The sequence below is a fragment of the Alosa alosa genome, chromosome 14 (assembly GCF_017589495.1).
Source record: "Alosa alosa isolate M-15738 ecotype Scorff River chromosome 14, AALO_Geno_1.1, whole genome shotgun sequence".
NCBI classification, from domain to species: domain Eukaryota; kingdom Metazoa; phylum Chordata; class Actinopteri; order Clupeiformes; family Clupeidae; genus Alosa; species Alosa alosa.
The window spans coordinates 28,700,117-28,718,510 of record NC_063202.1 but is presented as its reverse complement, the minus strand read 5'-3'; the positions used below and the strand labels follow the sequence as shown (position 1 = coordinate 28,718,510).

Here is an 18,394-nt window from a genome sequence, read left to right as displayed (position 1 = left end):
ACTCACTCTCTCTCCCTCAAACAAGTGCTCTGTGCTCCCTCTCCCCTCCCACCCACCCACCCTCCTTTCTTCCCTTCTGCTCTCACTCCCTCTCTCTGTGCCTCCCTAACTGTTCCTCTCTCTTTCTCTCTCTCTCTTTCTCCGACTACATCTCTTTCTTCCTCTCTGGCTCAGAGACTATATACTGTGCTGGAAAACAGGGGGAAAGGAAACACCACCATGCCTCCGTAGCAGTAGGTATTCTTAAGAGCAGCACTTTCCTACTCACAGCCTTTGGCCTCTGAGCACAGCCATAAAATTCATTCCTCCGTGGCTGGCGTATGACTGGCCTCCCTGGCTTTCATGAGCAGGCAGCCGCCACTTATCAGCTCTGATCTTTGGATGGCTCACAGTTGAAGTCTGCCCTCAGGAATGTGTACATGTGTAATTTCATTACCAAAGAAATATATCTGTTCTGTCCTTTTTGTGCTTTTTATACTTACACTCCAAACGTGTTGTAAATATAAAGGGGGTCACTGGTAGGTTTACAATACTTTTGTATTTTAATATTAATTGCTAAGTTGTTATTTAAACATTTATTTTATGCATTTTACAGGAAAGATAAGTCACATATTATGTCCAGTCTTTAACCAGACCAGCCTCTTCCCATCCAGTGTCAGCATAGGTTTCACTAGCCATGCCACTAAATTCTTTTATTCATGTTTTCATTTTTTTATTACATGGATAGCCTACAGGTTTGTCAGCAACAAAGCAGATGGCTTCCTCATACCAGCGGCTGTGGTAGCATGACCCATTACAATAACACTGGGTTGTTTAAACACTCCGTGCCATCCTGCTTTAAGGCTAACGTGCAGTCAAAGCCTCAGTCACTGTTTGTTTCTTCCCTCTGCCCCGGGTCCCCTAAACTGGTCTGGTTTATAGAGGGCCCACTTTCAGCTACCTTCTCATCCATGTGGAGTTATAGACAGCTCTTGTGGACTTTTTTGCAAGACTCTTATGGCCACTACTAAACACTACAGCCTTTCAATAAACATTTATAAATGTTTATTCCCACCACTCCTAAAGAGGCCTAATTCATGGGTACTCTGCGTTAATGTTGGCGATCTGATACAGTATGTGTGGTTTCCAGTAACCACATCAGATAGTTCACAAGCAAGGTCTGATCGTGGTTATTTATATTTGCGTGCGCGAATGTTATTTATGGTTTGCTTGTGCATTTTTTTCTCTGTTTAGATAAAATTTGTTTTAGCTGTGAGTTGTTAAAAAAGAGACTCTTGTGATTTTCAGAGAGAACCTACCGTCTTGGGAAAGAATTCCCTCGGCCAGTTGTGTAAATAGCTCTCATAATTAGCTTTAGAAACAAATTCAGGCAAACTGCTTGTAAAATGGTTTAATTGGAGTCATGCATATATTCAAATAGAATGTGTATGCTTTCCTTTCCTAAAATGCATTTGGGCAGTGAGTTTTATCTAAATGGACACTGCTGCCAGAAATATTTCACATCTGCTAGCTCTGAGGGAGAGATATCCAAAACCACACTTTAATGGGAGTTATTTGCTGTCGGAATTGTCTCCCTTACTGCCACATTGAGACCCAGTCTAACACAGCAGGGCCATTTAGTGACACTCATACACACAGACACTTTGTCTGCAGACTTGTTTTTTTATTTCCATTGAAGAGGCACTTCCGTGATGTGGAAGGAGATATTATTCATCCTCTTGTTTGCTGCCAAGGACTCTGTGACTCTAGAGTGGATGGCTAGGAAGGCTGTTTTTTTTTGTTTTGTTTTTCTAGATGTGATGTGTTACAGATATCTTTTGTGATTCAGTGGTCGAAGGCAGTGCCTCCCTAGAAAAGCCAGGGTTGGGTGGTGTGGAGGGGGTTTGCTCTCGATCAGATCTGGGCTTTGGCAGACCTCCACTCTTTCAGTTTCTCAGAAGGCCCCCATGAATGAAAGGGCTCAAATGGGCTCTTGTTTCCTGTTTGCGATGGTGTTTGCTTGTGAAGAAGCCCCCCCGAGTCTGCTGAAAGAGACATCAAAGATCATGGTAGTGCCTGTGTCCTCAAACATAAAACTGCAATTGACCTGATGCAATTGACTATTTTTATCAGTCCATAAAATGAGGCAAATGTTGCACATTTTCATTAATCTTTTGGATATTAAGCCCCCCCACGCACACACACATCTCTTGCTAAAATCATGGATTTTCCTAGTTAACAAAAGCCAGGGCTTTTAAAGGAATAAATAGACATATAGCATTGTTAGAGGTCAAGGCTGATTTGTTTACATGTTTAGAAGAGCCAAGCCTCCTGACTTCCTGTAATTGTGACACAGCACAGAGGGAAGAGGTGCACCTGTGGGCTCAACAGTGTGAGCTGTGCCCACTGCCAGAGTCCGTGGGAACTAATGGTACAAAACATGTCACATTGAGATAAATTGGCCTCAGGGTGTGTCTTTTTCAGACATTTCAATTCAGTAAACATTGACATTTAGAACTTTTACTCCTGTTGCTCTTGTTGTTGTCTCAAACAACATCTGGATCATGAAATTTAAATGAAATATCCCTTCAGGAATAAGAGCACTTCAAACATGCTTGAATTTGTTACCGCACTGTCACATTGGCAGCGAATGTAGATGCTCAAGGCAAGGCTTTGAAGCTTCCAAAGTATGAGAACTTCAAACATCTGTAAAAGGCAGTAATGAAATTGTTTTTTTTTTTTATCTTTGTGGACTTTGTTTGTGACTGTCCATTGTGGGCTATATATTTCTTTGTGCATTGTGGGCTACGTTGTCATAGCCTTTTGGATAGAACTGCAGAAATAATGCCTCGCTAATCATCTGTGGCTCATGTTTGTCTGCTTAATGATCCTTTTTCTGATGAAGCAGAACATATTTATAATTTCCCTCTCACTTTTGTAAAACACGATTGGGCTTCACTCTTCTGTGCAACATTTACCCCTGTGGCCCAAGTTCTCCAAGCTCTCCTCCACTCAGGAGAAATCACTCCCATCTCTGTCCTCATACTCTCATTTGTGTGCTTGATTATAGGATTTGGCTTTATCTTTATTCTTGAGTCAACCCTGGACTGTGAGTCACAAAACTACAGCGTTTTCTGTAGATAGCCATCTGTTTGCAATATGCTGAGTTGCTCTTGGGCTCCTTCGGTAGTCACTGTGTGTGTGTGCGTGTGTGTGCATGTGTGCGCGTGCTCACACACAATTTGACAGAGGGAAATTGTAATGACCACAGTGAAGAAATGACCACTGAATTTGGCAAATATTCATTTGATATAAAATCAGAAGCAACGGAGTTGGCATGAGTTGAAATGCCTTCATGAAAGATGTCATATCAACTAAAACCAATTTATTTTCATCAGCCTTTAATGTTCTGTAGTTTTGGCCTTTCAAAACGTAAAAAAAAAAGTGTGGCTAGAGGTTGTCTTCAGAAAAGACTTGCATATATTGCATATGTTTATTTAGTGATTCAACAGTTTATATTATTTGCTTGCTGGCCATAGAATGAAACGCCTGTCTAATGTAACAACTGTTCAGTTTTCAGAGGAAGGACTGTTAACATAAGAATACAACAGGCTAAATCTAGGGACCCTTGGGGAACTGACTCTGTTGTTTGTAAATAGCCTTGTGACAACAAGAAGTCTCGACAGCATTTATTTAGAATCCAGTTGCCTTTGAGGTCATCTTGATAATGGTTGTCTTGAATATCCAGTATTTTCCCATGACTTCCTGACTTAAATAATGGTCTGCGATGTATGATTTCCTACCCTCACATACAAATGTACCTATTCAGCAGTGCACCTTGATGAAATGTGCATAATTTCTGCTGAGAGTGAGAGTAAGCACTATTTCTTCAGTCAAAAAGATAAAAACTGGAGTGTGCAGAAAGCTGTTTTTAGTTGTTGTTTTGAACGCTTTATCTTTTTCACATCATCTGCCACCTGACACCTGTTCATTGGACAACTGTTTTGAATCCCAGACGAATCTCTCCTGAACAGACAAATTTCACTTTACCTGTCAATTATAGTCTGGGTCTGTTGTTCTCTATATTGACGACAAGCATTGATATGGAAATTTCCAGAACTGAAAGCAGAGACACAAAGCCATATGCAATTGCAATGCATTGTTTAGCTGTTCACTTGGCCCCACTCCATGTCTGTGTGAGTCATCAAGGTCTAACTGAAATGGCAGCGCTCATTTACGTAAAATGTTACATTTGTTTCAGCAAAGGGACCCGTAAACATACCTGGCAGGTTTTCTAGGATGCCTCCAATAATTTGCAGCCCCTAATGTATGAAATATAATTCTTTGATATGATAGTTTCATCATTAGTATAACCAATATCACAACAGTGTTTAGATATGTGGAATAGATACATGGTGAACTGTAGTAATTATGAAGTTTTATAGTTTTAAGTTTTTAGGAATGAAAAATGTATTATTATTATTATTATTATTATTATTATTTATTATTATTATTATTATTAAGAAGCCTAGTAAAAATGGGCCTGTGTGACTTTCCTGGACGGCTCCTTGTTTGGGATCAGTGAGAGGAGGGTACCCATGTGTAAGTTCAGCTCATTTCCTTCAATTAAGGTTGTGATGTCAGCTGTGGTATCAATCTGACAGCACAGACCCTGGAGGAAATCAGAGTACACCACAAGGACCTTTCACAGCCCTTCCATAAATGAATATACGTCATAACGACTATTTTTAAATACCCATTAAAAATAAATACAGATAGATGGAAGATCAGACCTCCAACCTTCTTGAATATAAAATATTTCCTTTATTTTGTTTCTGCTTTACTAATGTCCTGCTTCAATTTGAAAAATGTAGGTTGTCTTGTCATGATTAACTGCCGACAGCAGGGCAGAGAGGAAAGTTTGCATACAGTATTCTATTTGGTGGAGGGATGGTGTGGTCATGTGGGTGCCATATAATTTCATGAGAAACAGTGGTTTGTACATGTAAGCAAACATCTGTGGGAACAGGACCTCTTCTGACTCTGAAGAGGCGATAATGAGAGTCTAGTGACCGTCTTCTGAATGGACTCCATCTGCCACTGAAAGGCCATTAACGGGCTCAGCAGCTCAGACCCCAGGGCCGTCTGCTCTCAGCAGACCACTGGTGACTCAGTGGGCTGCAGTGGGCTCCCACTGTCAGTCCATGGTGTATGGTCGGTTTATCCCAACTGTTTGTGCCAGACAAACCAGACACTCCATTTTATTTTGGTTATTTTTTGGGCTGCATCTTCTCAGCCAGACTGACATTGAACAGACATGTCACAGTTAAACCATTTGTCTATTTTAACTTGAAATATTTACTTTTGGAGTCTATGTGTGATTTCTGTCCTCTATCAGTGGATTAGTTTAAGAGCATTCAGTGCATGACACACTCACTGCTCTGAAAACAAGACCCATAGTGCCCTCTACTGTCAAAAAAGATACCAGCATTCAAGTACTTGCAAAAGTTACACAAAAAACACACACAATTATTTCATATTTCATCAAATAATGTATATTTAATTATATTCTTTAACATGCAGTCATAACACAAAACACACATGAAATGCATAGCCTAAGCCATGCAGAAAATACAGCAAAATAGCCAATATACATCAAATTCATGAAATCATTGCAAAATCATAAAAGTGGTTACAAATAGCAGATAAATACAGCAAACATCACAACATCAAATTTCTACAGTATTGAGCCATTAGGCTTTTCCTGGGTTGCTCCTTAAGCGCTTCCGTGGAATGAAGCGCACCATCATAGAGGCTTCGTCTTCTTCCACTGGCTGCTGGGAGAGGTTGTTGGTCTGAGGAATGTTTTCGACAGTGCAATCGTGCCGCGGACACACGGAATAGCGGGAAAGCAGCGTCACCAAGATAGACTTCATCATCACCATGGCGATGTGTTTCCCCACACAGGAGCGCGGCCCTGAGCCGAAAGGCTGAAAGAATCGATTGGGCACCTGGCCAAGAGAGCAAACAATGAGAGGAGCTGTTTTTCTTAAGGTAGAACTATAAAGAGTATTTTCTGTTTTAATCTGTTACAGAACTTTCTGCAAATCTATATCATAAGGCAGCAAGACTGGCTTTGAAGTATTAATGAACCATTTTTGAGAAATATTTCCTCGCACTTACATTTTTGTCGAAGTTGTCCAAACTAAATTCATTTGGTTTCAGGAAGAACTCTGTCTTGTGCATGCGGCCTACGTTCAGGATGATGTTGGTTCCTTTGGTCACCTTGTAGCCGTCGATAATATCATCAGCCAGTGCCCTGCGCATGGTGAAGTCGACCACTGGGTGGAACCTCAACGACTCGTTGATAAAGCTCTCCAGTACTGTTAGCTTGGGGAGGTCAGCATGGCGGAGAGGCTTGTCACCTGCACCATGAACATTAACATATTGAATGAGATTGAATAATATATTATTGGGGCAACTGAATACTGCAAGGCTGTGACCATTATTGAGGAATGATTTTTAACAGTAACTTATGAAACAGTGTATCACTTAACGTACCTATCATAGTGTCCAGCTCGTCCAGAATCTTCTTTTCCACCTCAGGGTGCTGCTTGAGGAGCAGCAGCATGAAGAAGAGGCTGATGGAGAGGGTGTCTGGAGCAGCGATCACCATCTCCAACACACACTGGCACACATTGTCTGCACTCAGCTCCCCATGGTTCTGTAGGAGACACACACAAGGGAAGAGCAGAGGTAAGGATGAGCAACTTCATCACACTTCTAATGCATTAGGGATGCAGGCTATTAGATTCTAACAGTCATGCATCACCAAAGCTTTATGTCTGCAATGCAGTGTACAAAATCATTAAATGCTGCTAAATGCTGTCACCATACATGTAAGTGTCTAACCTGGGCAAATATCAAGTCTGTAGTGAAGTCAATGTTGTCCAGCTTCTCTGCAGAGCGCAGCATTGTCCGTTTCTCCTCAATAAGGCTCTCAATTGTGTCTTGAAGTTCCTTACTGAAGTTAAAATCAAGAAAATAAAAAGTTGATTAATAGTATTTCAGATATTTGATACGAGAGGTTTCTGGCAGTAGCATCAGATTTGAAGTGTAGTCAAATAGAGGTGACTACTTACGCTGCTCTCTTGTGTTTGTTATGAAGCCACTCCAACTTGAAGTAAATGTCTGGCTTAATCAGGACTGTCTGCCAGGTCTCAAAATACTTATGGATTTTGGAAAGCAGCTCCTTTTCTGGAAAAAAGAATAAAAGGCATTTATGAAACCATTTTGTTCCTGTTTATCCCACTTCAAAACAAAAAATGTTTCATGTTTACCAAAAATGAAATATCAGTATCGTTGACAGAACAATGCACACACAGGGGCACACACATAGGGGCCTGACTGACCATTGAATGGGACTCCCAGGAAGAGTCTGTTGGAGATGTCCACCACGACGCAGCGCAGCAGGGTGAGCACGTCCACGTGGCCCTCCGCGCTGCGCAGCTCCTGCAGCTGCTCCAGCTGCTTCAGGGTCGAGGACGCGCAGATCTCCAGAGTCTTCTGCAGCCCCGGACCTGTCAGGGCTAAACGCACCAACACAGTCACCACACGCCATGGAGAATGAAAGGACAATCACCATGTACGTGTATCCATGACTCTGCCATTTTAGTATTATAGTAGGTATTCCAACAGTATTTTAGACTGAACAAATTCAGCAGAATTTTTAAAGAATTGTTACCTTTTGCATAGAAGGCTCGCACTTTCTTCCAGAGAGTAACATTTGAGTTGAAGATAATCCCTCTGTCATGCATTCCTATACACTGCAGGCCCTGCTTACTGCCAAACCTGGCTGTGTACTTGGACTGCTTCAGGACATGATACACAGCAGAGGACCTATCACACAAGTAGGCCACTATTAATATATGCAATAATTACCTGCCACAGATTAAAGGCTTCACAACAGCTGCATTTACTGTATATAGGAAACACTTCTAGGACACTCTGTGAAAAACACACTTCATGTACATGTTTCACAAACACATTCATCTACATGTTTTAAACATGTCCAATATGAGTGTAGCTCAGCTCCTCTTACCTGCTCAAGATTAGGGTTTCTTCTCCATTGATCCACACTCTGACAATGTCTCCATATTGTTTATTGTAATAGTTGCTTGCTGTTCCAATCCCCGTCCAAATGAAGCGTGAATAAGACATCAGAGGTCCTAATCCCAAATAAAAGGAGGGTCCTGCAGGGTAGAAATGTCAAAACTGAATACCCAAACCTTTTCATATTGACCATGAAATATCTATGGGCATAATCCAAGAAACATATCATAGCCTGTTTGAAATTCTTCATAGAATTGTAAATAGTTATGTCCCATTACGTAATGTATCCCAAGATCTCATTTGTAATCATAGACAAGAACATTATGTCAACACTTCAGGCAAGCACACACATACAGTACACACACACACAGAAAGAGAAAGAGAAATGGTTGTTGGGGTCTGTGGTACTGACCTGGCAGAGAGGACTTCTCATTCAAGTTGAGCAATGCCACCAGCAGGCCGAGCATGAGCAGCAGTGCGGCCGTAGTCCCAGACACGCTCTCTGGCAGGCTGTGTGTCGTGTTCAGTGGCCCACTGAACCACAGCTCCGTCATCGTCTGGTCCATGTGCAGCTGATCAATGGTGTGCATGCACGGCTGTAACAGATCCGCTGCCATTTAAACTGTATAGAATATTATCACCAACAGGTCCCTGCAACAGTGAACAGCTTCTAGATTCTGATGTCCTCTCAGTGGTTCAGTTTTGGAATGGGTCGCCTTTTATACGAAAGACACAGAGAGGAGGTAGGTCAGGATAATGCAAAAGTCATAACAAAAAAGGAACATATCAAACAAACCCAGGGTAGCCTTGCCTCTGATTCTCCTCCAACTTCTCATGTCCTTGAGAATGTTGCAACTGAGTTTTCAAAGCAACTCTTCTTGGTTCGTAACCATATGATTTAGCATCTGAAAAGGACATAATATTTACATAATCAGAGTAGTAAAATACACACTTTGTCAGAGTGAAAACATGCTTTTAAAAATATTTTTCTTCTCAAGCACTTACTTAATACAATTTTGAACATGTCCTAATGCTATGATTTTGTTTTCATCATTGTGCAGTGTAAACTGCAAGTTTCATAAATGTGTTGTGAAATTCTACTACATTATATATTTTATTCCTTTTTCAGCCATTTCCTGCCTGATCTGTTGTAATGTTGTCTGGCATCGCAATTTAAATCAGTAGAGGGAAGCATGTAATCAGTGTGCCACCAATAGAACCAGTTCTTCCTTCTGAATATTTTTAAAAATTGTTTAAAAAGCAAAGAAATCTTCTCTGTCTGTTATTAACGAGTGTTGGTAGGGATGTAAAAGATGTACAAACAAAACAGGGTTCTCCTTATTGTGTGTGTATTTCATGTGATGTCACCATAGCTCTTGGAAATTCATATAATTTCAATGTTCACCAGCTGGTGGCAGGTTTGAACATTTCTAAATATAAAATTCTTTGGCAATGTACAACTCTCAAGATAGGTTTATGATGGAGAGAATGAGTGGCAAGGCCCCCCTGCCTGTTTTTACCAACAAAGATTTATCTTACTACTCCCAGTTACTATCTTGAATATATCATGATATCTGCGTAACTATACAAGAATGTTAATAATTTAGTAATAATTAGAAATAAAATAGAGTAAATCTAGTAAGGCACCCTAATTAACCCTTAGACATTGACAGAAAATCTTTTTCATATAGCAATCTGCAAATTAAATTTGTGGATATTTGCCATCAAGATACTATCATTTATGCAATTCTTTTAGATCCGCAGTGTGAACAGACAATTTTATAACAAACTTTATTGGAATTCCATAATTTTTCCCCTCTTAAAATAAAAGCAGTCATCTTTCTCTTTGTACACACGATAACAGACTTTGTTCATATTATTTATGTCAAAGGACGTCTGTGTTGTCAGAGGGCCCTTTGTGCCATAAAATGTGGATAAAAGGACTCTGTGAATTCACTTGACGCCCACACTCTCCGTGATGGAATCTGCCGGAATCCCATGGAGATCTTTATACGTGCGTTGTCCAGCAGCTCAGATAATGCTGTCTGTATAAGTACAAGTCCTGTGGACTGAAATGAGTTGTCATTTTCAGGCCATACAGCATGACTGAGCTATGGAGGAATTCTAGGACTTTCTCTCAGACCTCCCACTCTGAATGCCAAATGAAATCATTATTGAATCATTAATTCATGTTAACATAACCTTGTCTCTATCTATAAATGTTTCTGAAATAATTGGGCGAATCATGTTGCTACTTTGCCCTCAACATCTTTCTTTGCTTCTTCTTACATGCCAGTTTGGTGTGTTAAGAACACATTCACCTTTATCAGGTCCAAAGAAAGTAATTTTTCAGAAATACACAAAATAGAGTCATGAAAGATAAAACCCGGTCTACTCCTTCTAACATTTCAGACAAGGAGCTATTAAGTTGCTGGAACATGGATGACTGCTATTTGAAAAGGTACATGAATGAGCTCTCTGTGTCTCTCTCTATTCTTTATGAGTTTGAATAGTGAAAGTTGAAAAGTTGAACTGTGGATCATCAGTTACTGTGATGGTGACATGCTGAATAGCAGAATTATACTCCTATAGAAGTGGTATAGTCAATGCTCTTATGAGCAGGAGTTTTTGTGCCATACTTTCTTTTATTATTATTATTAATATTATTACTATGAATAATAATATTATTTATCCAAAATCTTATGTAAACAGTATGTAAACAGTACAGTACTTGCATAAAATCTGTCAAAAACTGAAAAGACCAAATCAAAAACAGAATAGCATTCAAATAACTGCATCATGTATGGATAATGAACAGCATGTGTGTCACCATGGCAGAGTTCAGTGAATGAGAATGGGTACATTTTCTAGGAAAACGTCAGCTTTTGGACTCGTGTTGCCCACTCAGTCCTCCTCTGCAGTTTGAACTAGAAGGTGACGAGTGTCCAGTCTCTGATGCGTCACTTTCCCTGATGCCCACTGACCCAGCCGCCGCTGCCGCAGTGTCCTAAGATGTTTTAGCTGGCGGTCAAGCGACTGGCCGAATAAAAACACAGCCAGCTGCTCAGCCATCTGCAGTAGTGTAGGTGGCTGCAAGGTTCCCTCTCACCACATGTGCCAGCAGGGAAGGAGAAAGAGTGTAGTGTTCCTCACCAAACATACTGCCAAACCACTTCCCTCTGCTTTCTCACGACACCAGGGGGATAATTGCCTGTATTCACATGTCCTCAATGTGTAAGGCGTGCAGTAGTAAGTCATTTCCACAATCTTCATTCCACCTTGAAACTTGATAGATTTTCTCTTGACATCTTCCAACCTTCCAGCCCATGGTGACAGTTTGTAATTAGTAATGTAACCCTGAGCAAGTTGAGTTGAAAGACCAGATATTTTATTTTTCTTCCTTCTGTCTGTTCCCATCTTGCATTGCCTCATCAGTTTTTGACATTTGCTGGCAGACAGCAAGCCCATCCTGTCTCAATATATCTTTTTGTATTGTTTTTCCCACCAAATAATACATTTCATAACTGATGTATTGATGGTAAAAGACAATAATACAGAGATTGATGTATTTGTATTATACAAATATATTCAAATCCGTGTTTGCTTGATCTGCAGGTAATGATAGATAGAGATAGATAGATAGATACTTTATTGATCCTCAAGGGGAAATTCAAGGGTCTCAGTAGCATACAGACATAACACACAACATACACTTACAGCAGAAATGGTAAACATAAGTATAAATATAAACATATAACTAAACTCCACTGTACAATAAAGACAGATAAGAAAACTAACAAAACTAAATACTAAATACACTATATAAGTTAAATTAAGAAAGTCCAATGTGCTTGAGCGTGATCAAGCATAAGACGCTTGTAGTGACAGGGCCAGGACTGGTGAGGTGCTAAAGGGAGTGATTGTAATGGTGAAGGTGCAAACAGTAGTCCAACCATAGTCCTTAGTTATGTTTGCCTGGCAAGGTGCTCAAGAGAGTGAGTGTCATGGTGAAGGTGCAAAAAGTAGTCCAACATTAGTCCAACAGTGCAACAGTGCAAGAGTAAGGTCTAGAGACCAGCATAAATAATATAGACAAATAGGTGAGTAAAGTGTAATGTAGACAAGATAAAATAAAAAAACTATTTCAGTGCAAGAACAGGTTGAGGTAATAGGGTTATAGCCATTCATTCATTTAGTATTGTATCAGAAGCCTGACCGCAGCCATTGATCATGTGTGCTAATATAGCATGAAAAACAGTGTAGCAGTAAAACAGTAGTGAAAACATTAGGCTGTGTACAATAGTAAAACAGTAGTAAAAAAGTAGTAAAAAAAATAATTATTGTAATTGGCAGGGCAGCCTGCTGTGGTATCCATATTGTAGAGAGCCTTTCTTTTCAGCACTAATGGGCGTAGGGGCTGCACATGGCTGGACAATCATAATGCAGAACGACTGCATCGTGTTTGGCTGAGAGCTCCGACTGGCCGCCTCACCACAGTGCCGTCTAAAAGCCCAGCCGTACTGAGGTGGCTTTGGGTGAAAGGGCAGTGGGCCACTTTAGCATGGACATCCCCAGGGGACACATTTGAACCACCTATGAGCCAGAGATGGTCCTACTCCCAGTGCTGTCACTTTGCCACAAGCTCCTCAGACACGGCGGCATGGATGTGTGCTGATGGTTGGCAGTGACCTATAGCTGCCGGGTGCATGGGGAGCAGTGGCAGGGCCAAATGCATAGACTGGTGAAACAATGGTGCATTTAATATACGGAGGATTTATCATTTTGAATGGTATGTTGATTCATTGAAATTTATGGATTCTTAAGTAATCTTTGTGAAGCATACATTCACAGCATCCTTTTTTTTTGTATTCAGTATTTGTTCTGTTCATTATTAAGCATATGCCGTCTTATCTTGTCCAGCATTTCATTTCATTTGACGAAAGTAGATGTTGCCTCCAATATCTAATCTCTTACATTTCTACAATTGTATGTTATTATAATTATCATTAATCGTTAATTTATCCGAGCATTCTCGGATTATCCATCAACAGGAAACAATTTTTGGAATTTCAAAAGAGGAGCAACATATTGCTTTTTGACATAAATTCAAGTGACACACAGATAAAAAATTGTGTGAACAACAACATTCAACATTTGCCCTTGGTCTCCACCCCCCCTAACCCTTCCACATCAGCAAATGCTCTGTTCATATGAATTATGTCATAGACGGGCCACAGTTACACACCAAAGAATGGGCACAACTGCATATAAATCAGGTGACTGCACAAGAAGGGGGTTCTTCTCGAGAGGCTCCAGACTAATACCAACTCTGTGTGCCTTTGGACAGAACAAGGACAGCATTTATCCTTTCTGCTCACTGCCAAACTGCCCAGAGTAGGTTCTGTATCGCCCAGACAAAGGAGTGTGGATGCAAACACAAACTTTTGGGCATTTACGCTGACAGCGGCACTGATGCTAACGGAACTCCCGGACACGAGTAGAAGAGGAATCATGAAGCTCAGCAGCCACAAGCTGCCGTGGATGGTACAGTTTCTGTTGTACGGCACCTGTGTGCTGACCCTGGTCAACTCAGGGGGGCTGTTCGTCCTCCTGGTCCAGCAGACCCAGCTGTCTGCCCGGCTCGTCCTTCAGGAGGGCCGACTGCAGGAGATCTCGGAGAGCTCCGTGGTGGAGTTCCTGTCCCAGGTCAGGGGCCCCGAGGACCAAGGGGAGCCGTCCCAGAGCTCACGCAACAAGAGGAGCCAGGAGCTGCACCACGCGCAGGAGGAGCTGCTCCACGCCACTCAAGGTGTCCACCATGGACAGGGCATACACAGAGCGGAGCAGCAAGGGGACATGATGATGATGATGACCTACTCCATGGTGCCAGTAAGACAGACTAAATATCTATTTACATCTATTTGCTATTCTGGAGGATTATAAGTAATTTTATAATAACAACAAAAATATAATTATTTGTAGATATCATAATATAATAATAATAATAATAATAATAATAATAATTATTATTATTGTTATTATTATTATTATTATTTTAGGCTGTTACACATTAATATTGTCTTTGTACTTAGGATAACACTCAATGGCCACATGTTATATAATGTAGCTAGGATGGTCACACTGACCATTATGCTCATTCATAACAGATTTGCTTGACTAGATGGCACACAATTTGCCACTTGCAGAATTTAATGTTTTGCTCAGTTTCCTGTATTTGTTCCTAAAGAGTGTAGTGTCAACTGTGGCGTGAACCTGTTCAGTCATGTGTGTAAATAAGTTACGTAATAAAACAGTACAATAAAAAGGGTGCTAAGGATGATGTTTAATCATATATAAGAACAGTTTAAAAATAAAAATTATATGAAATGTCATGCATTATATTATTCTTAACTTCTCTACACAATCTTAACATCTCTTTTATCTTTATGATTTGTATTTTCTGTTGTAGGTGAAGATCCTATTAGACATCTGTAACAGCACAAAAGGAGTCTGCCTCACTGGTAATTGTAAATGAATGCATATGCAATGCAAATGATATAAATATTATCCCAGACAGAGACATAATTCTCTGTTGGCACAGAGTTGATTGTACATGTATATTCAGAAATGGATTCTAACATAATTTTACATGTTCATGTTTAAGGGCCTCCAGGACCAGCAGGTAAGACATCCACTCACACAAAAGAAAAGAAACAACCAGAAGACATGTCCTAAATAACTGTGCCAAATGTGTCCATTAGCTGCTGTCCTACAGTCATGCTGTGCATTACAGGTCTGCCTGGCACTGACGGGATGCCTGGGCACAATGGGACAGATGGATTACCGGGGCCTAAAGGAGAGCCCGGGGTGGAGGGGAGACGAGGGAAAAGAGGTCAGGCATCCATCAGAGACATTTCTCTCTCTCTCACTCTCTATCGCCTTCACTCTCTCTCTCTCTCTCTCTCGCTGTCTGTCTGTCTGTCTGTCTGTGCATTAGCCCCGTAGACAGGTGAAGCAGAAGTGATGGGCAGGCTAAAGGACAGGGCCCCAGTGCCACAGTGAAATGAGAGCACACGCACTGCACTGGCCTCCTTCAGTCAGCCAGTCTGTGGAGCTCCCTGACAGTTGGCCAGCATCGGCCCCGATGCTCTGATCTGATCTGATCAGACGGCGGCCTGGGCTTCAAGCGGGCTCGTGCAGTCAGACCAGTGTGGTGTGAAGAAAGGCAGGCCGTGAAGAATGGCCTCATCAGTGCAGGGTGGCATTCATAACTGCGGTCTCCACCACTTCCGCTCGCTCTCCAGCTGCACTTAACAGCCTGCCCACATGGTCTGAGACCTTTTCTGTCTTATTCATGAAAGATGTTATTCATGCTTTACTGGACTGGTTCTTAGAAACCTCTGGAAATTCCTGTCAGTTGCTTTTGTAAGTGATGTTCTGTACTGATAAGGCCACTATTATTTTAGCTATGCACACAATGTAACCACAGTTTAATAAGCTGGATGTCACAAGAATTCCAATCTACATGATGTCACATCTAGTCACTTGTATAGTTAAAATGAAAACCACTTTAACAAAAATGGGAGTTTTGAAATGTTCTTCTCAATTATATACAAACATATTCTTAACATATTCTTTTATCAAAAATACAAATCAATAACTTCTCTATGGTAACCCTTGGGCTGCTTATATCTAGCATACAGAATAGATATACAGTATGTTGGTGTTCCTCATTGTCACCTTAAATTTCAATCACAAACTTAATCAGCTTTGGCTAGGCTACATTTACTCAAAGCTCTAATTTTGTTTGTTTAAGAACACCATGTGCACACATTCTTAGGAGCTCATTTAAACTGCTAAATGAGTGTCTTTGTAAGCAGTAATGGTTGCATGTCCTCTGATCATCTCCCAGGTCCTCCTGGGGAGAAGGGTGAGCCAGGAGAGAAGGGAGACAAAGGAAACCCTGGACCACCTGGAGAACCAGTCGAGGCCTCCAATGACGTCCTCTTAGAAGGTCAGGACTTGTCCCTCCGCACCACTCACAGCTGACCACATGTCCTATTAGTATTAGTATGGATGGAGCATGACCCGGTTTGTTATTCGGTAGGTCCACCAGGTCCACCTGGCCCTGCGGGGCCCCCTGGTCCGGCTGGACCCCCAGGTCCTCCTGGTCCTCAAGGACCGGCCAGAAACAGGACCCATCGAGCTCACCATCATGCAGCTCAGAAATCTATCAGTAAGTGCTGTTGTGCCTTGGAGCTCAAGGTTTTTGACCATTCACATCGTGCACTTGAGGATCTCTACTTACTTCAGAGATATCTGATACCAAAAGTGCACCATCAAGTGTTCAACAGTTTTTTTGCATTTAGCACCAACACTAGTTCTAACCTCTTTCCCAGGTGTTTGGAACTTTCCCTGTCCTGTCATTCTTCTCCCTATAAAGAGTTTGCCTGCTTATCCCTGCTAATGTATAATCCATGATTTCCTTATTATGGCTCATTCATCCCCACTCACCAGGATTACTCCATGCTATTCCAAATGACTCGACTGGCAAAGAGGGAGCAAAAGAAAAGGGGTCAGTTGGGAAGAAAAAAGGTATCAATCATTTCATGAACATGACAAACATTTCATAATAGGACGAAAAGGCGGCTGCTGACAGGATTTTATGTCTGTGCAACAGATTGCGTTATAAGAGCACTTGGCAAACCCGAGAGCATAGCCAAGATGTGGAGCACATTTGGAACCTGGATGAAAGATGCAGCTGTGTCTGACGATGAGCGGATCTGGGTGGCAGACCACTTCTCTGGTAGTGATTGAGAACTTGATGTACACTGTGATAGCCAGTCCACCACCCCACTACATCAAACACGCAGATTGCAGTGTTGACACAGCAGTAATGAGAATAACACTTATCCCATTGTGTTCATAGAGTCCAGTCTCATGGGACTGCATTGTTTTTCCTCCTCCTCAGATATGCATGGTGGTCACTCATCTGTCTTCTGTTTAGGTCGAACTATGCGGGTATACAAGAACATTGCAGCATTCCAGAACGGCAGCAGTGATACCATCGATGTTGGGAAATTCTTTCAAGGCTGTGGTCACATTGTACACGGTGGCTCAATATATTACAACATTGCTGGCACTTTCAAAATTGCCAAGTAAGTTTTGTAACATCCCCATGTCATCTAGCACATTCTTTCTGTTTTCAGATTCATTTACTATCTTTCATTTCCTCCAGATATGAGCTTCAGACCAAAAGGTTACACACCCTGTCCATTGAAAATGCACTGTACCATAATCTGGCTTACCTGCTGTTCAACTCCAAGACGTACTTCAAATTGGCGGTGGATGAGAACGGCCTATGGCTCATCTTCGCCTCCAGTCTCGACGATACCATCATGGTGGCCCAGCTGGACGAGAAAACGTTCTCAGTCTCGGAGATCGTCAACACCAGCTACCCTCGCACCAAGGCTGGGAATGCCTTCATTGCATGTGGGGTTCTCTATGTCACTGACACCAAAGACAGCAGGGTAGCCTATGCCTTTGATCTCCTGAAGGGTAAGCCCGTGAATGTCAGTTTTGATTTCAGAGCGCCTGCTGGCATTTTGGCCATGCTCTCATACATGCCTCGAGAGAAACTTCTGTTTGTTTGGGACAGCACCTATGTGAAATCATACAAAGTGCATTTTCTCTCTGATTGATGAGGTTAAAATGGGCTAAAAGAATACTCAGTTCTTGTGATGAATGAATATGATGTACCACTGTCTGATGTGCACTATAGCGCGGAGTAATCTTTCGTAATACATTTAAACACGATTTGTCCCGATCATTTTTTGTGCTAGGCTGAAGAGGTTAGTGTGCTCTGTATGATGTGCACTGTTTTCATGTAGTGCTTTTATATTGTTATATTGTGCAGTTTCATGATGTGCTTATTACACTGGTGTGTTTTATTCCTGAAATGCACCCCTATCTCCACCCCCAGTGGATTGTGAATCCTGCCAGTGTTCACGTATACTATTAAATTATGGGAATTGGACAAACAACAGACACACTGTTTTCTGTTTAGAATACTTTAGACCCTTATGGGGATAATACTATTCTTTAACGCTTTGGTTATTTTTCTCTGATCTTATGTTTAATGTGACAGCAATGAAATGAACAGTGTTGGCACAAAGAAAAACACAGGTCTGCTGAGATAATGTTCTTAAATGAATAACCTAAAAAGTGAAGTGAGGCTAAAAGAGCATATCTCTTGAAATAAAAAGAATTTATTCAACTTACAAAGGTAATGATAAAACTACCT

General features: G+C 41.3%; 2 protein-coding genes across 2 annotated transcripts; one reads left to right on the top strand and one right to left on the bottom strand.

Annotated features, from left to right (window-relative positions):
* Nucleotides 1–5,563: 5,563 nt before the first annotated feature.
* On the bottom strand, nt 5,564–9,079 carry LOC125307121 (aromatase). Its single transcript, XM_048262918.1, has 9 exons — nt 8,504–9,079; nt 8,081–8,231; nt 7,724–7,878; nt 7,392–7,568; nt 7,122–7,236; nt 6,892–7,003; nt 6,541–6,703; nt 6,163–6,404; nt 5,564–5,990 (listed from the first exon to the last, which is right to left on the bottom strand). The coding sequence occupies exons 1-9, from the start codon at nt 8,706–8,708 to the stop codon at nt 5,733–5,735; spliced, it is 1,578 nt and encodes a 525-aa protein (XP_048118875.1). The 5' UTR covers nt 8,709–9,079; the 3' UTR covers nt 5,564–5,732.
* A 1,298-nt stretch (nt 9,080–10,377) lies between these two features.
* gldn (gliomedin) lies at nt 10,378–18,134 on the top strand. The gene is made up of 11 exons (XM_048262410.1): nt 10,378–10,552; nt 13,318–13,980; nt 14,561–14,612; nt 14,756–14,773; nt 14,885–14,983; nt 16,004–16,105; nt 16,199–16,327; nt 16,609–16,686; nt 16,772–16,897; nt 17,099–17,249; nt 17,330–18,134. Exons 2-11 carry the CDS (start codon nt 13,564–13,566, stop codon nt 17,790–17,792), a joined length of 1,635 nt encoding a protein of 544 aa, XP_048118367.1. The 5' UTR covers nt 10,378–10,552; nt 13,318–13,563; the 3' UTR covers nt 17,793–18,134.
* The last annotated feature ends 260 nt before the right edge of the window (nt 18,135–18,394 follow it).

Bases quoted from the DNA above. Each gene is read 5' to 3' on its own strand.
- LOC125307121 (XM_048262918.1), bottom strand. From the start codon at position 8,708: ATGGCAGCGGATCTGTTACAGCCGTGCATGCACACCATTGATCAGCTG. The intron at 7,004-7,121 runs GTAAGTAGTCAC...TTTTAACTTCAG, and splicing joins AACAAACACAAGAGAGCAGC to TAAGGAACTTCAAGACACAA. The intron at 5,991-6,162 runs GTAAGTGCGAGG...TCTCTTGGCCAG, and splicing joins TGGACAACTTCGACAAAAAT to GTGCCCAATCGATTCTTTCA.
- gldn (XM_048262410.1), top strand. From the start codon at position 13,564: ATGCTAACGGAACTCCCGGACACGAGTAGAAGAGGAATCATGAAGCTC. The intron at 14,984-16,003 runs GTCAGGCATCCA...ATCATCTCCCAG, and splicing joins GGGGAGACGAGGGAAAAGAG to GTCCTCCTGGGGAGAAGGGT. The intron at 16,106-16,198 runs GTCAGGACTTGT...GTTATTCGGTAG, and splicing joins CAATGACGTCCTCTTAGAAG to GTCCACCAGGTCCACCTGGC.